This window comes from Herpailurus yagouaroundi, unplaced genomic scaffold, assembly GCF_014898765.1.
Source record: "Herpailurus yagouaroundi ecotype Mexico unplaced genomic scaffold, PumYag 163, whole genome shotgun sequence".
NCBI classification, from domain to species: domain Eukaryota; kingdom Metazoa; phylum Chordata; class Mammalia; order Carnivora; family Felidae; genus Herpailurus; species Herpailurus yagouaroundi.
The window spans coordinates 33,677,682-33,704,601 of NW_024412404.1; the positions used below are offsets into that span (position 1 = coordinate 33,677,682).

General features: G+C 36.2%; 1 protein-coding gene across 8 annotated transcripts in view; it reads left to right on the top strand.

Moving 5' to 3' along the window:
- Positions 1-26,920, top strand: part of EXOC6 (exocyst complex component 6) — a 234,955-nt gene that overhangs the window by 124,757 nt on the left and 83,278 nt on the right. For all 8 annotated transcript variants that reach the window (XM_040485870.1, XM_040485871.1, XM_040485876.1 and 5 more), the window contains 2 exons: positions 8,587-8,698; positions 9,265-9,399. In XM_040485870.1, coding sequence (XP_040341804.1) covers positions 8,587-8,698; positions 9,265-9,399 — 247 coding nt within the window. The remainder of the gene's footprint in view (positions 1-8,586; positions 8,699-9,264; positions 9,400-26,920) is intronic.

Here is a 26,920-nt window from a genome sequence, read left to right on the forward strand (position 1 = left end):
AAGAGATTGCTACGGCTGAGGTCAGAGAGGTCTTTTCCTGCTTTCTCCTCTAGGGTTTTGATGGTTTCCTGTCTCACATTCAGGTCCTTGATCCATTTTGAGTTTATTTTTGTGAATGGTGTGAGAAAGTGGTCTAGTTTCAACCTTCTGCATGTTGCTGTCCAGTTCTCCCAGCACCATTTGTTAAAGAGACTGTCTTTTTTCCATTGGATGTTCTTTCCTGCTTTGTCAAAGATGAGTTGGCCATACGTTTGTGGGTCTAGTTCTGGGGTTTCTATTCTATTCCATTGGTCTATGTGTCTGTTTTTGTGCCAATACCATGCTGTCTTGATGATGACAGCTTTGTAGTAGAGGCTAAAGTCTGGGATTGTGATGCCTCCTGCTTTGGTCTTCTTCTTCAAAATTACTTTGGCTATTCGGGGCCTTTTGTGGTTCCATATGAATTTTAGGATTGCTTGTTCTAGTTTCGAGAAGAATGCTGGTGCAATTTTGATTGGGATTGCATTGAATGTGTAGATAGCTTTGGGTAGTATTGACATTTTGACAATATTTATTCTTCCAATCCATGAGCAGGGAATGTCTTTCCATTTCTTTAAATCTTCTTCAATTACCTTCATAAGCTTTCTATAGTTTTCAGCATACAGATCCTTTACATCTTTGGTTAGATTTATTCCTAGGTATTTTATGCTTCTTGGTGCAATTGTGAATGGGATCTGTTTGTTTATTTGTCTTTCTGTTGCTTCATTGTTAGTGTATAAGAATGCAACTGATTTCTGTACATTGATTTTGTATCCTGCAACTTTGCTGAATTCATGTATCAGTTCTAGCAGACTTTTGGTGGAGTCTATCAGATTTTCCATGTATAATATCATGTCATCTGCAAAAAGCGAAAGCTTGACTTCATCTTTGCCAATTTTGATGCCTTTGATTTCCTTTTGTTGTCTGATTGCTGATGCTAGAACTTCCAGCACTATGTTAAACAACAGCGGTGAGAGTGGGCATCCCTGTCGTGTTCCTGATCTCAGGGAAAAAGCTCTCAGTTTTTCCCCATTGAGGATGATGTTAGCTGTGAGCTTTTCATAAATGGCTTTTATGATCTTTAAGTATGTTCCTTCTATCCCAACTTTCTCAAGGGTTTTTATTAAGAAAGGGTGCTGGATTTTGTCAAAGGCCTTTTCTGCATCGATTGACAGGATCATATGGTTCTTCTCTTTTTTTTTTTTGTTAATGTGATGTATCACGTTGATTGATTTGCGAATGTTGAACCAGCCCTGCATCCCAGGAATGAATCCCACTTGGTCATGGTGAATAATTCTTTTTATATGCTGTTGAATTCGATTTGCTAGTATCTTATTGAGAATTTTTGCATCCATATTCATCAGGGATATTGGCCTGTAGTTCTCATATTTTTTTATTTTTTATAATGTAGATCTTCAAACTCATAAAAATAGAGATAATAGGATATGAAACTCCTGAGTTCTCAGCATCTGTAGCAATAATAAACATTTTGCCATATTGTCTAACTTTTTTTGCCGAAGTACTTTAAAGCAAATTCCAGAAATAATGACACTTTACCCCTAGAAACAGTATGTTTTTCTAAAACAAAATAAAGACATTTCATTATTCAGCTTTCATACTTAAAATTAACACTATTCCATTCCCTAGTTCATATCACTATTTTCTCGATTGTCCCCAGGATGTCTTTTTACTGTTGGTATGTTTGTTTGTGAATAACAATTTGATACTGTTACTCCTTTAAAAAACTTTTTATTAAGTTGAAAAATTTTAATTCCAGTATAGTTAACATACAGTGTTATATTAGTTTCAGGTGTACCATATAGGTGATTCAACAATTCTACACGTTACTCAGTGCTCATCATGATAAGTGTACTCTTAACCCCCTTTGCCTATTTCACATATCCTCCCCACCCCCCTTCACCTCCCCTCTGGGAACTACCAGTTCTTTTTTTTTCCCTTTGCTGGTTTGTTTTTTTCTTAAATTCCACATATGAGTGAAATCATATGGTATTTTTCCTTTTCAACTGACTTATTTCACTTAGCATTATACTCTATAGCTTCATCCATGTCGTGGCAAATGTCAAGATTTCATTCTTTTTTTTATGGCTGAATAATATTGTTTTATATATATACCACATCTTCTTTATGCATTCATCTGTCAGTGGACACGTGGGCTGCTACAGTTGGTATGTTTGAATCATGGTCCAAATAAGGCTCATACCTTGGATTTGCTGTTAAGTTTGTTTATCAATATTCCTTTTTTTTCCCTTTTTCTTTAGTTGTTTAGATCTTATGTTTTTTAGTTTTTCTATTGCTAAGGTAGCAGTAGCTAAACAATATCCCTCCTTTATGTCATTCCCTTGTCAAAAAGATGATATTCTCAATAGTTTTGTTTTTCCTTAATTAGGTTTAAAATGAGGATTCAAACAAAATCCATAGAAGTAAAGAAGGTTGTAGCAAATTGGTATCATACTCAGTAATGGAGAGCACCACAACAACTGTTGGTAGCTGTAGCCAACTTGAATTTAGACTAGAGAATGTCATTTATCTGGTGTGATGAAAGCAATACCCTACATTTATGGAGATGGGAAATGTGATATTATCCCTGTTTTGCTGATAAGGAAACTGAAGCTCAGGGAGGCTACATCACCGAGAATGACCCAGCTAGTTAGTTTGAGAGCTGGGATGAAGGAGCAGGCCTTAAGACTCCCATATCAGAGAAAGTGTCTGGCATATAAGGAATAATCAGTTAATATTAGAAGAACATTAATCTTTATGCCACACCTTGTTCCGGCTACCTAGGTGGACCATGCATTATAGTCACTCACATACTTCTAATTGTGAATACACTCTGGAGGAGAGAGTGGTGATGCTGGCTTTATAGTCTCCCTTTCTGAATTCCATTCTTAATTTGTATATGGGATAGCAGGAAATACCCTTCAGTGTGAAATTCTTCTGAATTTTAAGTCATAAGAAAGGCATGAAGACAGTTCAGGTATAATATTTATTTTCCAAGTTGAAACAGAACAATGACAGCTGTTTTTATTGTTTTGTATTGTATTGTATTGTATTGTATTGTACATGTCTCTTATTGTAAGCTACCATGATTTTGGATTTAAGGAACACATAAATAAATGGAAGAAGAAATGTGTGCCCTGCCAGGGTAAAAGAGTTTTCTGATCTTAGGTCTTACACTGCTTCTTCCTTGTGAATAAAGATGGTTTAAAAGGTTTCTTAATTTTTGTTCCTGAATAACATCTGAGTTTGAGAGGAAAGGAAGAGAAAGGAAGATAAATACCTAATGCATGGCATCTGCTGTGCTATGTGTTTCTCACAAGCGAGTGATTGTCAGAACTTAGTCCCCGGACCAGCAGCATTAGCATCACATGGGAAATTGTTAGAAATGCCACCTTAGACCTACTGAAGTAAAAACTTTGAGGGTGGGGCCCTGGGTTTTACCAAGTTGTCTGGGTAATTCTGATGCATTCTGAACTTTCAGAACCACTGCTTTAAGCTTCATAATGCTCTACCACCTCTTATACAAGAGTCTCTAAAGGTATATTTTAAAGACATTAGCTTTTAACCTCAGTCATAAAACTCACTAAAGATACTGTGTTCCCTATATGGCACAACACAATACACACCATATAATCTAGCATTTGAAAACTGATGGATATATATGAATATTAACTGAAGATAAATAACAAATGATTATGATGGTAGTTTTCAATTGTGGTAGTTTTCAATTGCGGAGCTCAAATGGTCTGAGAACCACCAATAATTTATGCCTGTCTTGTTTTTTATTAAAACTTCAAATTTCTGATTTGGATAGAGGCAGTATAATTAAGTGGTTAAGAATATAAGCTTCAGACTTAGGCCTTAGTTTAATCTTGATGGCGACACTCACCAGTTGTAGTAAGATGTTGGACAAGTTTCCTCATCTGCAAAATGAGTGAAATAATTCATAGGGTGGTTGCAAGAATTAAATGAGGTAATACAGGTGTATAAAGCACTTGGTATACTGCCTGGCATATGATAGGCACATAGGTACTTCAGAGAGGATGGGATACTGTAATATTAGAAGTGAGACTGGAACTTGGAGTGTTAATATTTTATTTTGTAAGCATCAGGGAATTGTTGAAGAATTCTTAAGTAAGGAATGACGTTACTAGAGTTATATTCTAGAAAGTTTACTCTGACCTTAATGTGGATAATACGTTAGAGGGGGATAAAAAAAAATAGTCATGTTGAACTGGTGAAGGCAGTGGTTCAAGAAGAGAGATGAAGAAAGACTGAAATAGGATCAGTGGCAATGAAGAGGGAGGAACATAAGGAGCCTGATATTACCTGTGCTTGTGAATAATTAGATGAAGAAGTTAAGGGAAGTTAACAATTTGATTACCTGTAGGTGAAGCTCTCAAACAGTTTCTGGTTATAGTTAGTCATCTTTGGAAACAATGATGCATGTATTCATCTGTTCTTTCGAGGTAAACATATGCAAGTGAAAGGGAGAAACAAGAAGTATGTCTTTAAAACTCATCCTACAGGAGCGCCTGGGTGGCTCAGTCGGTTAAGTAGCTGACTTCGGCTCAGGTCATGATCTCACAGTTCGTGGGTTCAAGCCCTGGATCAGGCTCTGTGCTGACAGCTCGGGGCCTGGAGCCTGCTTCGGTTTCTGTGTCTCCCTCTCTCTCTGCCCCTTCCCTGCTCGCACTCTGTCTCTCTCTCAGAAATAAACATTAAAAAATGTATATATACGTATATAATATATATATTATAAATATTACATACGTATATATAAGTATTATATATGTATTTATAATATATATTAAATATAAATATCATATATTTATATCTAATATATTATGTATATGAATATTATATATGTATATCTAATATATATTACATATATAAATATATATGTATATCTAATATATATTATGTATATAAATATATATGTATATCTAATATATATTATGTATATAAATATTATATATATATAAGCAAAAAAAAGTCATCCTACAACTTGGCTCAAGTGTTCTATTTGAGACTTATTCTTTTAAAAAAAATTTTAACGTTTATTCATTTTTGAGAGAAAGACAGAGTGCGAGCAGGGGAGGGGCAGAGAGAGAGGGAGACAGAATCTGAAACAGGCTTCAGGCTCTGAGCTGTCAGCACAGAGCCCCACGTGGGGCTCAAACTCGTGAACCGTGAGATCATGACCTGAGCCAAAGTTAGATGCCCAACTGACTGAACCACCCAGGCGCCCCTATTTGAGAATTACTCTTGAAGTTGCAGTCTTGAATCTACAATACTGGTTCCCCTCATCTTTTACTTTAAATGTAGAGTACTTTAACATTTTTTTAAATTGGTAGTGTATACAATTTGCATGGTCCTAACTCATACTTTTTATTATCTAATCTAAATGCTGATTATTGACTGTAGAAAGTAGAGAAATTTAGAATTAACTTTTGTTTTATTTATAGAGGAGAGACATTGGCTATCTAATTGTTATTTGATTCTTTATTGCATTTAGAACACCAAAGATAAAAGTCATTAGTTGTAATATATTATGTATAATTTTCCCTAAAGCCTCCCTCATGACTGACTAGAACTAGAATTGCCACCTCAGTTCTGACTTTTTCAGTATGTGAATGCCTAGCCTTCTAGAAAGTCAATGTTGTGGACTATTGCTACAGCAGAAAAGAATGTCAATTTTTCCCTCATCTTTTTAATTTTTTTTTTTACATTTATTTAGTTTTGCGAGAGAGAGGGGGGGGCAGGGAGGGGCAGAGAGAGAAGGAGACACAGAATTCAAAACAGGCTCTAGGCTCTGAGCCAGCTGTCAGTATAGAGCCCGAAGTGGGGCTCGAACCCATGAACCAGGAGATCATGACCCTAGCTGAAGTCAGACGCTTAAACAACTGAGCCACCCAGGCACCCCAGCCAGACTCTATCTTTGATAAAATATTTGTTACTTTTGTTAGTTCAATATCTAGTCATTCTAATGAACTGTGATCATAAGTTATTTATTCAACAAGACTTATCTTTGAACTTTTAAAAATTATGCTTTATTAAATACATTAGCTATTTTCATTTTGCTCATGAGAGAATCAACAGTTCAGAGACAGATGTAGCATAGTTACTTTAAAAATATTTAATCTGAATTTAGATTATCAGCTTTCTGACATATTTTTATTTTAAAAATTTGTATCTGTGACCTGAAATTGAGCTATTCGAGTTCCTTTGTTTTTTTATTTATCATTAAAAAGTTATGGAAAAAATCACTTTCTGGATTTAAAGCTCTTTTATTATGTTTAAATAGATTTTGGAGTTAGATTTTTAGAACCAGAAGATGCTTCAGAGCTTTGTAGTACAAATGTTTGGCTTTCTTTTTATATCTGAATAAAAGTAGGACTGGAGAAAGAAATGACTTCATGAAGAGACTTCAAAGTCTCAACTATTTAGTTGCAGAGGAAACATCTGGACCTAATATGATCTTTAAGAAATTTCAGTTTGCAGAAGAGGTTTAGCTATAAAAAATTTTAGGAGATTTATTATAATTAAGATTTAATTACCATGAATTTTTTTAAAAGGTAGTACAAAAGAGTACAGCTTATAGGCTCAAAGGACAAGGAGTTACGAAAAAAAAATGCTCAATTGGGATAAAAATGTAGTGGAGGCAGTACTGGTCATTGTCAGGTAAATCTTGTTGGTACAAATAGGACATAGGTGCTGATAGGTTTTCTTTCTCTACTTTTATGCAAGAAAAAAGTATGCATTGACTCAGCCTTCAAGGAAGTTCAGGGAATTGAAACAAAGGGCATTATCTATCCTAAGTATTGCAGGATATTTCATCTGGGAAGTATGCTTTTCAGGGTGTCTTTAAGCATAATTTGAGAGTGTTAGAAAAGAAACCAGAGGAGTGGGCAACCACCTCTTTTTATCTCGGTGAGTACATTGATTGTTCTAGGACACTGTTGGTAGATTAGAAAGTGTTTTCTGTTTGAGAGTTTCGATGCCAAGAAACCCTGAAGCCCCACTGGGAGTATGTCTGGGAAGTCTTGATTTTAGTTGTAAAGAATCAGAGAAATATTCTTTTTAGGTCTCCCAGAATTAGGGTTAGCAGGTATTGAAAAGAGTGCCTGCATTAAAAACATTGGAGTAGTAGTGAGAAGCACATATATTTTGTCAAATCTTGCTCTATTTGCAGTTAAAAAATAAACTAGTAAATGTTTGTGCTTCAGGAGTAATGTTTTAATAAAATAAAAAGGATGCTAAAATTTTAGTCTATGTTTAATGCAGTGGTTATCAGCTGGGGTAGTTTTGCCCTCCAGGGTACATTTGGCACTGTCTAGAGACATTTGGGGCTGTCACAACTAGGGAAAAGGGTGGTACTTGCATCTAGTGGGTAGAGGCCAGGGATGCTGCTTCAAAGCCCAGGACAGCCAAAGAATTATCTTGCCTAAAATGTTAATAGTGCTAAGACTGAGAAAACTTGGTGTAAAGACAGTTTAACTGTTTTGATAACAAAGCTATATATATCCATATATATGTGAAGAAGTCATTATTTACTTAAATTGAAGGCCTAGAAAATAAAAAGCTTGTTAGTGCTAGCCTAGGAGTTTTTAAGATGTTAAGGAATATTGTAGAGGTTTTTTTTCTTTATACCAAATTAAACTTAGTGTATGTAATTATGTTTATTTCTTTGAATCGTAAAAAAAAAATCTCAATGGAAATGGATAGCTTAATTATATTAAAGTTAAATCTAGCAATTACTTATATCTAGAAAGAGCTCATGTCAATTTGCATTTTAAACATAATTTTACCGGTAGGGGCTCCTGGGTAGCTCAGTCAGTTGAGCGTCCAACTTCAGCTCAGGTTATGATCTCACAATTTGTGAGTTCAAGCCCTGGATTGGGCTCATTGCTGTCAACGCAGAGCCTGCTTCACTTTGGATCCTCTATTCTCCTTCCTTTCTGCCCTCCCCCACTCGTGCTCTTTTTCTCAAAAATAAATAAAACATTAAAAAAATAATAATTTTAGCTGTATTGTATTTGAAGTGCTTTTGAAAGTGTCCCATAGTGGAGTCATGATTTAAGAATAATTTTATTTCCTTAGACTAAGTACCCCATGGTTTTACTGTAGTGGTTACTGAATACATTTAAATTATGCCATAAATGGGGCACCTGGATCTCATGGTTCATGAATTGAAGCCCTGCGTTGGGCTCTGTGCTGACAGTTCAGAGCCCGGAGCCTCCTTCAGATTCTTCGTCTCCCTCTCTCTCTGACCCTCCCCCGCTTGTACACTGTGTGTGTATGTGTCTCTCTCTCTCAAAAATAAATAAAACATTTAAAAAAAATTATGCCATAAATGAACATTCTATTTTATTGAAAATGTCCCTTTTGTGACAGAATTTAATTTTGGGATTTAATAAATATGAGTAACTTATTTAAAGATATGAAAGAATGAGGTGGGGAAATTATTTTAGTAAACTGTGTTAAATTATTTAGGAAGCTAACCATACCTTTGTGAAAAGCTAAATAATAATCAATCTTTATTTTTAGCTCAACAGAAATAGATGATATGCTTAGAAAATCTACAAATCTGCTGCTGACCAGAACTTTGAGTAGCTGTTTACTGAACCTTATTAGAAAACCTCATATAGGTTTGACAGAGGTAAGTTAAAAAAAAAATACTAATAGCTAAATGTTTCGTTATATGCAAAAAGTTTTATGAACTATTGCTAAACATCATCCTGTAAAACTGGCTTTCTATTTTAAATTTATTAGTAGAAGTAGATTTGTTTTGTCAGTGTAAACTCAAACCATGTGAGGGGAAAAGGTATACATGGAGAATATGGTAGATGGTTGATGATGCTAGAACATACATGTAGATTTATGATTGCCAGACTTTACATGAAAAGTGAAAATACTCATTTTTTACTTGGTAAATGTATAAAATTTGGAAAAGTACTTTTAAGAGTTATTTTAAATCAATTGGCAGACTCTTGGTTATTTTTTTTTTAAGTGATAGCATTCATAGTATTTGCAGCAGGTTTTTGAAATCAGATAATCCCTTGTATCCTATAAAGCTATAATTGTACAGAAATGGCACAATTGCTGGAAGTAAGAATCCATTTTAAAAAACCAAATGAAAAAAAATAGTAAAAATAAAAATAAAAAACCAAATGATTTTGTGTACATGTAACCTGCATCTCACCAGACACATTTTGTATTTTCCAGCTGGTGCAGATCATCATCAACACAACACACCTGGAACAAGCTTGCAGGTACCTGGAGGACTTTATAACTAACATCACAAACATTTCTCAAGAGACTGTTCATACCACAAGACTTTATGGACTTTCTACTTTTAAGGTATGTAAAACCCCGACCAAAAAGTTTTTATTTCCATCACTCTAAGCAAACTTTTAAAAATCAAAGACAATTTTTATTATGTACTTGATTCCATTATATTCCAAACATTGAAAATTAGAGATATTCACTGTCAACAAAAAGTACATAAATGTCAGTTCCCTTTTGGCATTTTAAACATCTTCACTAAAATGGAGAAAAATATATTGATTTCCCAAAGCTGTATTACATTTTGTTCATGTTTTGAAGACTTTTACAGTATTGCTGAATCAGCCTAACTGGATTTCCATTAATATCTCACAGTTCCATAATTAATTTTGTATGTAATGTATATACATATGTGTTTGGAAATTAAAAATGTGGGATGAATTAGGTAAGTGTTAAATTGGCTTTACACTCTTTGTTGTCTCTGATATGAAGAAAAATAAATATTTTTTTATTTACAAACCTTGTTACATGTTACTGAATTCCTACATTTTTCTGAATGGAAAGATTTCTGTTTGTATAATACTGTAGGATGTCCCAAAAGATTAAGTAATGTGTTTTTTTTTTTTAATTTTTTTATGTTTATTTTTTTTTTTTGATAGAGGGAGATGGAGCAATAGCGGGGGAGGGACAGAGAGAGAGAGAGACACAGAATCTGAAACAGGCTCCAGGCTCTGAGCTGTCAGCACAGAGCCTGACGTGGGGCTCGAACTCACAAACCGTGAGATCATGACCTGAGCCGAAGCCGGACGCTCAACTGACTGAGCCACCCAGATGCCCCTAATTAATGGTTTTTTTAAGCAGAATGGAAGATTAAATAATTTCATTAATTTGTTTTATCAACTATTTTATAATTTTATTGATTTGGGGTCCTATACATGAGATACTGGCATAGTCTAGTAATATAAACTTTTTCATTGAATAGTTTATTAAACTAATACAAACTATTTCCTGGTCTCTAATCTTTGTTTATTTATTGTTTTAATTTTTTCATGTTTATTTCTTAGAGAGAGAGACAGCATGTGAGTGGGGGAAGGGCAGAGAGACAGAGAGAGAGACACACACACAGAATCTGAAGCAGGCTCCAGGCTCTGGACTGTCAGCACAGACACCCTGACACATGAACTGTGAGATCGTGACCTGAGCAGAAGTTGGACACTTAACTGACTGAGGCATCCAGGCGACCCTGATCTCTTTATTTATTTATTATTATTTTTAAAAATATTTATTTATTTTTGAAAAAGAGAGTGCTAGCAGGAGAGAGGGGTGGGGGAAACACAGAATCCAAGCAGGCTTCAGGCTCTGAGCTGTCAGCACAGAGCCCCATGTGGGACTCAAACTCACGAACTGTGAGATCATGACCTGAGCTAAAGTCAGACACTTAACCAACTGAGCCACCCAGGCACCCCTCTTCTCTTTAAAATAGGCTGGCTTGGGGCACCTAGGTGGCTCAGTCTGTTGAGCGGCCGACTTAGGCTCAGGTCATGATCTCACACTTCATGAGTTCCAGCACCGTGTCAGGCTCTGGAGCCTGCTTCGAATTCTGTGCCTCCCTCTCTCTCTGCCCCACCCACTGTCATTCTATCTGTCTCTCTCAAAAATAAATAAACATTAAAAAAAATTAAGAAAAAATAGGCTGGCTAGTTTAACCTCATAGCCCTTTCTAAGTTTCTTATTAAAGAGTTCTTATGTTTCGACTCTTGCTGTATTATAAATTACCCATATATGCTAACTAACTTGGATGTAAATTTAAAACAATTAAATTAAAAAAATAAATTACCCAGCTTGTCTCCTAAAATTATAGTACAGTCATTTACATTTAAAAAATTCAGTATTCTTGTATTTAGAAATAACTAATGTTAACTGTAACCACACTTTGAAAATGTGAAGTCTAGAAATGACTCGTCACTCCTAAAATTATCTGGCTGGTCCCCAAATCTTCTGTTTTTCTGGTGATTTTGAGCTCATATAGTCATCCTGATACATAAGGCACAAATGCAGATGATGTCTGAGTGAGTGGATAAAATTAGTTACTAAAACTGAACAGAAACTGGACAAAACAGGCATTCATTTATGCAGATAGTATAGTACAGTAATTAAGGGCATATACTCTGGAGTTAGACAGTTGTGTGACTTTGGGCATATTCTTTAATTATAATGTTTCCTGGGGTTTTTTTTCTGTAAAATTTGAGTAGTAAGGTGTTACCTACCTCATACAATTATTATGAAGTTTAAAGGGTATATTTAGCACAGTGCCATTTGTTGTACATCATCTGTGCTCTGAGTACTCTATTAGGTGCTGAGAATATAAAAATGTATCCCTGCCCTCGATAAGCTCATAAGAGAAAAAAACTATAAAAAGACACTTGACAATATGGTGTGATAAGTACCATAGTATGGGAAGAAAGTCCACAAGTTTTTGTGCATTTTTCTAATCCAAAGACAAATTCTTTTCTTTTATATTAGATTTTACACAATCTTTCTTCTTTTTCATTTTTGCTCTCTGTCCTTATGTCCATGTGTTACTCATACACTGTCAAGAAGAGATTTACTAAGACTGGAATTGTAAGCATCTTAACTGTTAACATTAAATTTAACAGGCTGACTCTGTACTTTCATTAAAACATGAACTGCCTTGACATCTGGTATAACTAGGGATCTTCAAGCAAATTTTCTTGTCAGTTATAAGTCAAATAACTAAAGATACTGGAACACGATGCTTTTGGATTAAGGGATCTTGGAACTGTACTTTCAAAATCTGCCTGTTGGGAGGAAGTGTTTAGAAATGTTAGTTCTGGTTCATCATTTCAGTGGTCCCTTAAGTTACAGGTATTTAGTTGAAATTACAACTCCTATAGAATACTCCTTGGATTTTCTTGGAAATCAGGAAATCAATTGCAGCTCCACAAATGTAGAGCATCCTTGTTTTTTTGTTGTTTGTTTTTTATTTTCACACGGAACTCAGGAAACCTTTTCTGTTTTATGATATGAGAATAAGAGCTGTTGTCATTTCTACCTTTTGCCTGTTTCAAGAGGACTCTGACTTAAACTCTGATACGAGGAAGCAATTCAATAGTGAGAATTATTAAATCAATAATCAAGTGAATTATTGGATGAGATAGGGGGAATTTCCATTCCTAGGGAATAGTCAGTCTGTTGCCTCTTTCACAGAGCTGATTAAAGTGTACAGTCTTGATTACAGACATTAGCATGAATTGCTTAGTTAACCTCTTAGCCGAATTCTTTTCAGTCCAGTGACCCTAGCAAATATATTCCTATTTAGTTGCCTAATGATTATGGAAATAAGCACCTAACAACTCTTACCCACATCCCCATGTTTCCCCTCCAAAAAGCACAGATGCACACACAAAGTGTTTGATTTTTACCATATTTGCTTACTTTATGAAATATTACATAAACTCTCTTGTTAGCATGCCTTTCATTTTGCTAAATCTGTGAGTGATACAAAAGAGATTAAGTAAGTAGTTCCTGCCCTCAAACAGTACCTCAGCTGTTTGAAATTAACCTGGACCCACACTGAGAGCTACTTTAAGACTTCTGCCTGAAAAGATTTGCATCAGAATGGAGGGGAAAAATGGGAATACCATTACCTTTTTAATCTGTATAGTAGAGAAATGGCCTTGTTCTTTTTCTCTGGCATCAGAGCTCTTTAACTTTTGCTCTAGGGAGTTTTTCCATCCTGCCACTCTAAAGAGGCCTGGCGATGATGTCAACTGTAAATGCCTGGAAGGAGTATGCTTCTGATTCTTTTTCTAATTTGCCTTTTTAAAATCTGTGGTTGACTGTAGCATAGTATTCTTAGAATTATGGTTAAAGTGACAGTGGTAAATTGTTTTTGATTAAAAAAAACAATTTTTCTCCAACAATTTGATTGGAGAAAGACAGATAGGAAAATACAGAGAACCACAGTTTAACGGAGCAGAAACTTCCCTAGGAACCAGTATTGGGTTAGGAAACCTGAACTGTAATTGACAAATTGCTGGAGGTTCAATGTGGACAAGTCACGGAGTTAAAACTCCAGGGGGACCCAATCATAGTGAGGCTCACACTTTTGTGAGTTGTATCTCCTGGAGCTCTACCAAGTTCTCCCACTGAGGACCGAAGAATAATCTTCTTGTGCTTTCAGCAGGGGGAGGAAAAAGGATCCATTTTGAAATAGACCAGACCATTCTGTTCCTTAAGTATTCTATTCTTCTTCAGACCTAACCTCAAAAGAAACTATGTACCAGTGCCTGAACTATTGGGGTTTAATCAGAGCCTAACCAAATTGGGGGAAGGGAAGTACACAACTCCAGCCTGCTCTAGCCATCCTGTCCCACCTAAGGGGTAGAAATGAGAAGCACTTGTAAAGTTTACAGCCAAGGGGCAAAGCTTACTTAAAGACTGCGACCCAGTCAACTACACTTAAAAATTTTTTAAAAGCAAACCTGTTACCTTTATCATAACTATAGAACACTTCCTCTCCCCTCACACCTTACAACCATATTACTTAAGTCCTATTTATTGCAGTTCCTTTCACCCAGTACATCATGTCCAGCTATCAAGAAAAAGTGCGCATGGAAGACTAAAAGGCAAAAAGCACAGTTTGAAGAGCTAGAGTAAGTATTGGAACCAGTTTCAGATATGTCAGGGATATTGGAATTATCAGATGAATAATCTATTTAAAAACTATGATTAATATGCTAAGGGCTTTAATGGATAACGTAGACAATATAAAAGAACAGATGGATAATGTAAGCAGAGAGCTGGAAAATCTAAGAAACAAAAAGAAATATTAGAGATCAAAAGCAACATAACAAATGAAAAATGCCTTTGATGCACTCATTAGTAGACACAGCTGAGGAAAGAATCTCTGAGCTTGGGAATATGTCACTAGAAACTTGTAAAACAGAAAGTCAAAGAGAAAGAAATACTGAAAAAAATTAAACAGAATATTCAAGAATTGTGGGATGACTACAGAAGCTCTAACATAAACACAATGGGAATATTAGAAGAAGAAAAAGAGAGAAAGGGATAGAAGCAATACTTGATGCAGTATTGCCTGAGGATTTCCCCAAACTGTCAGACACTAAACCATGGATCCAGAAAGCTTAGAGAACATCAAGCAGGATAAATACCAATATTACACTTAGGCATATCACATTCAAACTGCACAAAATTAAACATAAAGAATCTTGAAAGAAGCCAGAGGGAAAAACACCTTACCTAGAGTTAACAAAAATAAGAATTACTTCTGACTTCTCGTTGTAAATCATGCAAGAGAGAAGAGAATGGAATGAAATATTTATAAAGTATTGAAAAACACCCACCAGCCTAAAATTTTATATCCTGTGAAATTATCCTTCCAAAGTGAAGGAGAAAGTCGTTTTCAAACAAACAAAAATTGAGGACATTTGTTGCCAGTAGACTTGCCTTGCAAGAAATGTTAAAATGACTTCTTCAGAGATAAAGAAAATGATCTAGGTCAGAGACTCAGACCTACCCAAAGAAAGGAAAAGCATCAGAGAAAGTGTAAATGAAGGTAAAATAAAAACTTTTCTTTTTCTTATTCTTTTTTTTTTTTCAACGTTTATTTATTTTTGAGACAGAGAGAGACAGAGCATGAACGGGGGAGGGGCAGAGAGAGAGGGAGACACAGAATCGGAAACAGGCTCCAGGCTCTGAGCCATCAGCCCAGAGCCCGACGCGGGGCTCGAACTCACGGACCGCGAGATCGTGACCTGGCTGAAGTCGGACGCTTAACCGACTGCGCCACCCAGGCGCCCCTTTTTTCTTATTCTTAATTGCATAGATAAGAGTTTGTTCAGAATGGTAACAACAGTGTATTCAATTATGTATGCTTATATGTTTATATATAAGAGAAATGAATGCCGGTAATGGTACAAGAGGAAGAATAGTGTTATTTGAAAGTGGACTTGGAATAATTAGAAATGTATATTGGAAACTCTAGAAACTCTATATTGGCAACTACTAAAAAGTTTAAAAAAAACATAACTGATAAGAAAGGAAAGAAAATGGAATCATGCAAATACTATCACAAAAGGCAGAAAAAGAGTGGAACACAAAAGTAGGAACAAAGAACAAGTACAACAAATATGCAAATACTAATCCAACTATATCAATAATCACTTTAAACATCAATAGACTAAAAATACTAATTGAAAGAGATCATCAGAATAGATCAATAAAACAAGACCTAACTATATGTTATTTACAAAACCCACTTTAAATATAAAGATACATATAGATTAAATGGATGGAGAAAGACCATGTTAACACTAATCAAAAAAGTGGGTGGTTATATTAATAGAGAGCAGACTTCAGAACAAAGAAAGTTATCAGGAATAAAGAGAGGCATTACATCACAATAAAAGGTGTCAATTCTCCATAAGACATAAGAATCAATAGTATACATATGCCTGGGAACAGAGGGTCAAAATATGTCAAGCAAAAACTGATAGAACATCAAGGAGAAATGAATGAGTATGCGGCCACTGTTATAGTTGGAGACTTCAACATCCCTCCATCAGAAATGGACAGATCCAGCAAACAAAATCAGTAAGGACATAGTTGAACTCCATAACACCATCAATCACATGGATATAATCGACATCTATAGACTACTTCATTGAACAACAGCAGAATATACATTCTTCTCAAGCTCACATTCACAAGACAACCATATTCTAGGCCATAAAACACACCTTAACAAATTTGAAAGAATAGAAATTATACAGTGTCTGCTCTCAGACCACAGTGGAATTAAATAAGAAACAATAACAGAAAGCTAAGCTGGAAAATCCCCAAATATTTGGAGATTAAACAACACACTTCTAAATAACATGTGAGTCAAGGAAGAAAGGGACAGTCAAGGATTATTAACAACTCTGTGTCCACAGCTTTCATAACCTAGATGAAATGAACCAATTTCTTGAAAGACACAATCTGCTAAAACTCACACAAGAAGAAATAGAGAATCTGAATAGGTCTGTATTTATGAAAGAAATTGAATCAATGATTAATAACCTTCCAAAACAGGAAGAGTGCCAGGCCCAGATGGGTTTACTGATGAATTCTACCAAACATTTAAGGAAAAAATTATACCAGTTCTCTATAATCTCTTTCACATAGGAGCAGAGGGAATACTTCAAATTCGTTCTGTGAGGCCAGCATCACCCTAATACCAAAACCAGACAAAGACATTACAAGAAAAAGAAACTGCAGACTACTATCTCTTGTGAGCATAGGTGCAAAAGTCCTCAACACAATATCATCACATTGAATCCAACAATTTATAAAAGGAATTCTATATCATGACCAAGTGGGATTTATCTCATACGTGCAAAGCTACCTCAGCATTTAAAAACCAGTTAATACATGAATAAATCACAGGGATAAAAATACAGCATAGGGAATATAGCCAGTGGTATTGTAGTAGCATTGTATGGTGACAGATGGTAGCCATACTCTGGTGAACATAGCATAATATATAAGCTTGTCAAATCACTGTTATACCCCTGAAATTAATGTAACATTGTTTGTCAACTACAATAAAAAGTTGTTTAAAACCAGCTGATATAATCCATCACATCAGCAAGCTAAAGAAAGCAAATTATCATATCAATAGATGCAGAAAAAGTATTTGACAAAATTCAACACCCATTCATGAGAAAAACTCTCAGTAAACTAGGAATAGAGAAGAACTTCTCTTAACTTGATAAAGAATACAAAATCCTACAGCTAACATACTTAATGGCGAGAAATTTGAAGCTTTCCCACTAAGGAACAAGGCAAGGATATTCCCTCTCACCATTCCTTTTCAACATCATATGGGAGTCCTACTTAGTTCAGTAGGACAAGAAAAGGAACAGCATGTTTTTTTGGAGCATCTGGGAGGCTCAGTCAGTTAGGCATCCGACTGGCTCAGGTCATGATCTCATGGTTGACCGTTCATGCTGTCAGCACAGAGCCCACTTTGGATCTTCTGTCCTCCTCCCTCCTGCGCCTTCCCTACTAGCGTGTGCTCTCCCTCTCAAAAAAAAAAAAAAGATTTCTGACCTATATGCAGGCCATTTTTGGTGCCCAGAACACTTACAATAGTAACATCAAAGATCACATAACAAATAGAATAGTAATGAGAAAGTTTTAAATATTGGGAGAATTATCATCATGTGACAGAATGAGCAAATGCTGTTGGAAAAATGGTGTGGTTAGACTTAGCTCGATGCAGGGTTGTCACAAACCTTCAATTTGTAAAAATTGCAGTATTTGCGAAGTGCAAAAAATGAAGTATGCATATATCACCCTTTTCTGCATATCGCTGGAAGCGAAATGGCCGAATAAGGAATTAGGTTTTTCTAGGACAGACTACTTTGATGAGGAATAAGAAATGAAAGATTGTGTCCTGTCTAAGCTAAGAGTTTAGATAATAAGGCTTTTATTGTATCCCCAAACACGTTCTTATGAACAAAGTGATAATTGCTTGGACGTTTTTTCTAAACTTATACATAGTTTTGGCCTGGCAGGCTATATTAAATGATGTTTACTGAGCAAAAATATATTTCTGTTGTACTGTGCTAGCTGCTGAATTGGGATGGTTCTTAACCACTAGAATTTGTTAATTTAAAAGGGCAAATAACTACAAAAAATAATTACAGTGTATATATAATAAGTAGATAAATTTGGTCCTGTAGACATATTTGATTTGGTTTTGTAGAGTTGTGAATTTGAATACCTTTGGATGAGATTCCTGCTTTATAATCATCCTGCCTGCCACAGTCACCTTGCCTGACATTTTCATTCATGTTACCTGCCTGGATCTTGAAGACATTTGCAATCAGAAGAGATGAGGGAAGGCAGGAACTGGTATAAACCCATTCACAGAGGGGCCCCTGGGTGGCTCAGTTGGTTAAGTGTCCGACTTCGACTCAGGTCACCATCTCGCGGTTTGTGGGATCAAGCCTCACATCAGGCTTTGCACTGGCTCCGTGGAGCCTGCTTAGGATTCTGTCTCCTGTCTCTCTGCCCCTCCCCTGCACCTGCTTTCTCTCTCTCTCTCTCTCTCTCTCTCTCTCTCTCTCTCTCTCTCAGTAAATAAACTTAAAAAGGAAAACCATTCACAGAAACTAGAAAGCTCAAGATCAGAAAGTTCAAAGATACTGAACTTAAAATACAGTGACTCAGAAGAATGAATGTAAAATTATATTTATTCGTTTTATGTTAATAAGCATGCATAGTTTATTTAAAACTTGGCTTTGGTTTCATTGTATTTTGAATGTTTATTCTGGGGGAAAATATAATTTATTCTAGAAGCAGTCAGGATCAGTTTCCTTAAATTTCTGTTTTCAGCTTCTTTATCCCTCATCTGGGCCATAGCTTTCTGTGCAAAGGCTAATGTAAGCTTCAGCTTACATATCTAACTCTGGTTACTCTAAGAAATTCTTTGGATTTGCTCCATGGAAATTGTTTTGGCATAATTAACTATAACTCCTACAGTAACCTGTACTTCTAAGGGAATATACAGCATACTGTTTGTGACTTGCTGACTTTAGAACTATGAGATTATGAATCCCTGGTTTATTCTTTATGTTGACTGTGTTCTTTTATGAAGACAAATTTTTAAAGATTTCCAGAACTTTATGAAAACTTGAGGTCTTCTAATTAATGTAAGTTTTCCTTGGCTTTTTATATTTGACTTCTTAGTCAGTTATGGAGCAGATCTTAAGCTTTTTTTAACCCAGGGTGTTATTTATCAAGTGGAGGTGTATGATTTGCATGAGTATAAGGTACAATATATATCCTAAAATCAGCAACTTTTGTTTTTTAATCATATTAATATAGTATAATGAAAAAAATCTGGTGAAAAGTAGCCATTTCCCTAAATTAATTTGAAGTATATAAGCAAGCAATCATTTTTTGTTTTTCGATTGATTTTAGGTGCCAAATATGAAAATAAAAAAATTTTCCCTGATTATCACACTGACATCCAAAATATCTAAATAGGGGCACCTGGGTGGCTCAGTTGGTTAAGCAGGCGACTTTAGTTCAGGTCATGATCTCACGGTTTGTGGGTTTGAGCCCTGCATGGGGTTCTGTGCTGACAGCTCAGAGCCTGGAGCCTGCTTCAGATTCTGTGTCTCCTGCTCTCTGTGCCCCTCCCCTGCTCATGCTCTGTCTTACCTCTCTCTCTCAAAAATAAATAATGAACATTAAAAATTTTTTTTAAATAAAATAAAATACCCAAATAAAAAATTCATAATTTCTTAAATTGGCTTTTCTTTCTGCCTATCTAATTTTTTACAGTGGTAGTACCATTTGCTTCCTTTCCTGGAAAACCTGTAGTTATCTTAGATTTATTTCTTTTTTTACTATCCCAATCACAGCCCTTCCCTGTCATAACTAATTAGTAGGGTTCCATGTTTAGTTGTATCTGTTTTTCCCCTCTGCAGTGGCAGTAGTGAAAGTGGCTAATGAATTGGATGGTATATGCTACTAATATTTCTAGATCAAGATCAAAGATTATTGGAGCATCATCATCTTGAACTAGAGCAGGAAGAAATTAGCCAGCGAGCATAGCGCTTTCATTTTGACAGTTCCAACTATATCTCTGGTTTAAATTTTTTTAAGGCTCAGAAAAATGCCAAGAAAGGTTTCCCTTGTTCCGAATGAGTAATATTAAATGTAACCTTTTTTTTTTAGAATGTTGAATAAAATGTTTTAAATAAGATACTTGTATTAGTCAGGCTGTTAACAGAAAATTGACAAGAACTGACTCAACCAACCCAAGCTGCCTTAAATGATGAAGAGAAATTATTAGCTAAATGTGACTGGAAATCCCAGAATAGGGAAGATTTCATGTGAAGCTGAAGCCTGCTGCTCAGCAGATGTCACCAGGAACCCAGTTGGTGTGTCCTTCTTTCAGCTCCGCTTTATGCAGTTTTGGCCTCATTGTCTGACTGCATGTGGTGCCTCAGCAGCTGTAGGCTCTCTCCTTCTAGTAACAAAATGGCTGCTCAGTCACAGTTCCAATCCTTAGATCCTCATGCTCTATCATGATACTAAAGGAAGAGTGAGTGGTTCCCTCTATGAGGTGCTATGTAACACCTTTTGGGTAAGAGGGTGATAATTGCTAATTCATCTAAATTCATCAGGATTCATACTTGAAGCTAGATATAGGTTCAGTCCGATCTAGACCAGATAGAGCTGTGAAAGGGGGCAGAGTGATTTTCCAAAATATGTTTGGAGATTGTTCCAAAGAAGGGGGAGTGGATGATAGTAAATCACAGATGTTTCCTAAAATGTTTAGCTATTACTACTTAATTTTTATGTAAAACACACATGCTCATGTTCCAAGAGGACTTGGCTGGAGTTTGTGCATGTGTAGATTTTAAAAAGTTCCTTAGGTAGTTCTGTTGCACACCTGTGGTTGAGAACCACTGATCGTATGATATCATTTAATTCTTATATATTGAAATGAAAAATAGTTCTCAAATTGTGTGGGACTTTTGCCTCCAGAGGGCACTGTTTCTTTAACAAGCAGAAGAATTGTTTTGTTTATAAGCTAAGTCTTTTTGTTAATGTTTATTTATTTATTTTTGACAGAGAAAGAGTGTGCATGCGTGCGGGGGAGGGACAGAGAGCAAGGGGGAGAGAATCCCAAGCAGTCCTGCCGCTGTCAGTGCAGAGCCCCACATGGGGCTGGAACTCACCAACAGAGAAATCATGACCTGAGCTAAAACCAACAAGAGTCAGATGCTTAACAGACTGAGCCACCCAGGGGCCCCTAAATCTTTTTTTTTTTTAAGTTTATTTATTTTTGAGAGAGAGAGAGAGAGAGTGTGTGTGAGCAGGGGAGAGGCTGAGACAGAGAAAATCCCCAACAGTCTTTGTGCTGTGAGTGCAGAGCCTGACACCGGGCTTAACCTAAACCGAAATCAAAAGTGAGATGTTCAGTTGACTGAACCACCCATGTGCCCCTAAGTTAAATCTTTAAAAATTTAATTTAGGAGTTAGTTGATATGTTCCTGTCTTTCTGGTGGAGTCTTAAGGATTGAGAATATTTTGGTTTCAGCTGTAGTAGAACTTAACCAGGAGGTCCAAACTAATTTTCTTAATAGTCTCTAAATTAAAATTAGAAATCTTTTTTAGAAATATCTTATCAAATAATTTAGTATATTCTTGTGTATAAGTACAGGAAGAGATGCAGTGAAAACTTTGTTTCTTTGCTTGCTCTTCGTTCTTTGAAAATAAAATGTAGTGAGTCAGTTCATGTGGTTCATGTATGTATGTTTTCTGATGACTATATTTGCCTGAATTATAAGGAGAATCCTTAGCTCTTAGCAAGGTTCTTTCAGGTGTTGAATTTAAAACATGTTCCTGCCTAGGACTACTGTCTGAAACTTTTCTTTCATACAGCACAGCCACCTACTGCCTTAGATTTCTTTGTTTGCTGTTATACACTGTGGAAAGTACTAATAAACTTTTAAAAATATACATTTTTTTAAATGCCCCAAATTACATTTATTATGTTGAGAAAAGTTATCTTGACTTGGATAGTTTATGAGAAAAGTAGTACCTTTTCTTGGTATCATCTCAGAAAAATAGATTACATTTGACCCTTCAACAGTGTTGGGAGTTAGGGACGCTGACTCCTCCCCCCGACCTCCTGCAGTTAAAAATCCATGTATAACTTCTTTATTTAAGTAAGCTCTACACCCAAGGTGGGGTTTGGACTCATGACCCCAAGGTCAACAGTTGCATGCTCTACTGACTGAGGCAGTCCAGTCAGGCACTCCAAAAATCGATGTAACTTTTGACTTTCAAACTTTACTAACAGCCTACTGTTAACAGAAAGCTTTAATGATAACTAACAGTCAACTAACACATACTTTGTATATGTATTATATACTGTATCTTTACAATAAAGTAAGGGAAGAGAAAATGATAAAATCATAAGGAAAAGATAATACATTTACAGTACTGTATGAATATTTATTGAAAAAATTTCATATATAAGTGGACCCATGCAGTTTAAACTCATGTGGTTCAATGATCAGCTGTAACTAGCAGAACTCCAGATAATAACAACAAAAAGTAATAAATACATTTGTGGTTTATTTATTTTTCTTAGTTCCTTTTCAGAAAATTAGTGGGCTTCGAATCACTTTATCCAGAAAGCATATACTTGTAATAAATTAATTTTATTATAATTTGAATGGTTTCATCATTTTTATAATTTTTCTTTCTTCACATAAATACTGTGTTTTCCACATGACTTTAAGATTTCTAGATATTTGGTTCCTCTCTCCATCTCAACTTTTGGTTAATGTTTTAATTGTCCCAAATTGCTTTAAAAAATCCAGGAAAATGTGAAATAATATTCTTTTAATAAAATCCTGTATAGTAAAAAGGGTAATTAAGAAGTATATCATTGGGGTACCTGGCTGGCTTTGTTGGAAGAACATGCAACTCTTGATCTTGGGGTCATGCATTTGAGTCCCACGTTGGGTGTAGAGATTATGTAAATAAATAAATACGCAATAAATAAATAAACTTTTTAAAAGTATACCATTGATTTTTTTTAATTAAAAAAAAATTTTAATGTTTGTTTTGAGAGAGAGAGAGTATAAGCAGAGGAGGGCCAGAGAGACAGGAGGAGAGAATCCCAAGCAGGATCCGCATTTTCAGAACAGAGCTCCATGTGGGGCTCAAACTCATGAACTGTGAGATCATGACCTGAGCTGAAATCAAGAGTCCAACGCTTAACTGACTGAGCTACTCGGGCACCTCAGTATATCATTGATTTTAAATATAAATTTTTTAAATGTTTATTTATTTTTGAGAGAGAGCATAAGGAGGGGAGGGGCAGAGAGAGAGGGAGACACAGAATCTGAAGCAGGCTCCAGGCTCTGTGCTGAACCCGACGTGGGACTTGAACTCACAAGCCATGAGATCATGACCTAAGCCAACGTCAGATGCTTAACCAACTGAGCCACCCATGCGCTCCTAGTATATCATTGATTTTAAATCCCAGTCTTGATTTTGGCTCAGGTCATGATCTCACAGTTCTCTTGTTCGAGCTCTCCCACCCCCCATCAGATTCTGCCCGGACAGTGCTGAGCCACCTTGGGATTCTCTCTCTCTCTCTGCCTCTCCAGTCCCTCCCCCTCTCTCTCTCAAAATAAATAAATAAGCTTAATTTTTAAAAATAATAAAAAATTAGGTTGAAATTAGGATTTTAAAGGAACAGCTATTTAAAAATGTGTAAAGTTTCACCAAGTACTTTAGCTCTGCGAGTTTGGGGGAGAGGAGTCTTTTGATACTGGTTTTTAGAATTTTGTCAGGCAGCTCTTTCTCTTTCTGCCTATGTTGGAGACATCCCAGAAAAGCAAGAAAAATCACATAGAGCTATTTGAGTGCAGATAGGTATAGTAGAGGTTAGGAGCAATCAGACTTCAAATTGTCTTTGCTTTGGGATATAAGGGAAATGGGTATTATGGGATAATTAATACAGTTTTGAGTTTTAGGCTCCCCTTATGTGGATGCCTTCTAGAATAGTGGTCTCGCTTCAGCTCTATAATGATCGATATTCATCTGCTTAGATTCAGTAAAGGTAGTGAGACATGAAATAGAGGGGGCTGATTTTGAACACTGGGGCAAAATGCAAAGTGGTAAATAAACATTTACATTGCTTTGTGACATTGGCATTTAAATGATATCAATAAAACGTGTTGTGGCATAGCTCTGTGGGCTGTAGGCATTTGCTATCTTGGATATCTCCTCCTAATGCTGTTAGGTTAAAGAGATGTATATTATTGCTGTGGCTAATGCAATTAATTAATGCATATTAATGTGAATGGGGAGAGAAGAAAAATCTTTCTTGGAATTCCCGTTCCAGTCCTACTGTGAAAACAGGCACACCGATGGAAAGACATCTACTTACAGTAGTTGGGTTTTATCAGCCCAATGTGGCAGTGAGTAGTGAGTAGTTAGACGTTGTGAAAATTGGAAAGGGAGGCAAAAAAGCATTTTAAAATATGAAAACAGCACATTTTGGTTGTTCATGTTTACCATTTTGTACACTGTTCTGAAAATTTCTTAAGGCGCACAAACTAAAATACTTAGTGAGCGTTCCTGATTATATTTTTTAAAGTTACAACTCAAATGACATACTATCTCCATCAAGCTTTTTATCAAATAAGTAGTAACTATTTCCTCAGGATGCTTTGCTAAACCTATAATATAGCATTAGTCATGTTTTGTTACACAGTTTCCCCCCCCCCTCCAACCCCCACTTATCCTCAGGGGTATGTCCAATCCATCCCCAGTGGATTCCTGAAACCTCGGATAGTACTAAACCCTATTTATATTGTTTTCTCCAATACATACCTAGCTCTGATAAAGTTTAACTTATAAATCAGGCACAGTAAAAAATTAACAATACCTAATAATAAAATAGAACAATTATAAGTGTACTACGACAAAAGTTATATGAATATGGTCGGTCTGTCTGTCACTCTCTCAAAATACCTTATTGTACTGTACTCCCTTTTCTTTTTGTGATGATGTGAGATGATAAAATGCCGATGTGATGACATGGAGTAAGGTGAATGATGTAGGCGTTGTTGACATAGCATTCGGCTGCTGTTGACCATCTGGGGAAAGGTCAGAAGGAGGATCATCTGCTTCCAGACTGTTGTTGACTATGGGTAACTGAAACCACTGGAAGTGAAACTGTGAATAAGGGGAGAACTACAGTATTGTATCTCTCCCTGAGTTGTGAGATACTCATCTCTGTCTTTATAGTGATCTTATTCATAGGCATGATATAAAATGTAAACTAGATTAAACTCTACTCAAACATAATATGTGACTACTAATGGTTAGTGATACTGAAGTATCAGTCAGAAATCTAAATCGGGGGGGGGGGGGGGCGCCTGGGTGGCTTAGTTGCTTAAGTGTCTGACTTCGCTCAGGTCATGATCTCACGGTTTGTGAGTTCAAGCCCTGCGTTGGGCTCTGTGCTGACAGCTCGGAGCCTGGAGCCTGCTTCGGATTCTGTGTCTCCCTCTCTCTCTGCCCCTCGCCTGCTCACAGTCTGTCTCTCTCGTGTGTCTCTCAAACGTAAATAAACATTTTAAAAAATTAAGAAATCTAAATAGGTATTAGTTTTGTCAGAAATATGACATTGTCCCTCATGCTTTACTGTTCAGAGTGATAAGTTGTTCACCTTTTTGTAAAAAGTATTCCAGGGCCTTGTGCAGTTCAAAAACAAACAAACAAAACAAAACAAAACAAAAACTGACGGAAAGGCAGAGATCCATCTAGTTTTAACTTTTAACTTGCAAGATGTTCCCTAAGTCTGTATGAGCCTTTAAAAGAAACACATAGACATGGGGATCTTTTGCTATGGTTCAAAGGCCACAGTGCCTAATCTGTGGCCTCTATCAGAGTGCTGTTTTCTGAATGAGAACCCACAACTACCATTTCTTCTTTTTCTAGTTTTTTAAGGTGAAAGTTTAGGTTATTGATTTGAGTTCTTTTTCTTTTATAATATAGGCATGTATACTGTAACATTTTCTCTTAGCACTGCTTTCATTGCCTCCCATAAGTTTTGGTATTGTGTTTTTGTTTTTTTTATCTCAAAATGTTTTCTTATTTTGATCATGATTTCTGCTTTGACCTGTTGGTTATTTATTTTAGTCTGTTGTTTAATTTCCAATATCTGTGAATTTTCCAAATATCCTTCTATTACTGATTTCTAATTTTATTCCATTGTGGTTAGAATACACACTTTGTATGATTTCAGTCCTTTTAAGGCTTGCCTTATGACCTGACATATGCCCTATTCTGGATAGCATCCCATGTGAACTTGAGAGTAATTCATGCTCTGCTGTTTTTGAGTGGGATATTCTATAGATGTCTGTTAGATTTAGTTGGTTTATATTGTTAATCTAATCCTTTTCTTCTGCCTGCCAAATCTGTAGAACCCCTGTAGTAATTTTTTCATTTCATTTATTGTACTTTTCAACTGCAGAATTTCTATTTTTTTAAAGTTTATTTATTTTGAGTGAGAGAGAGAGCACAAGCAGGGGATGGGCAGAGAGAGGAGAGAGAGAATCCCAAGTAGGCTCTGCATTGTCAGTATGGAGCCCCATGCTGGGTTTGAACACAGGAACGGTAAGATAACGACCCGAGTTTAAATCAGGAGTGGGATGCTTAACTGACTGACCCTCTATTTAAAAAAAAAATTTTTTTCTTTGAGAGAGAGAGCAAGAGTGTGAGCAGGGGAGAGGGGCAGAGGGAGAGAGAGAGAGAGAGAGAAAGAGAAAGAAAGCATCTTTAACAGGCTCCACGCTCAGCATGGAGCTTGATGCAAGGCTCAATCCCATGACCCTGGGATCATGACCTGAGCTGAAATCAAGAGTCAGAGGCTTGGGGCGCCTGGGTGGCGCAGTCGGTTGAGCGTCCGGCTTCAGCCAGGTCACGATCTCGCGGTCCGTGAGTTCGAGCCCCGTGT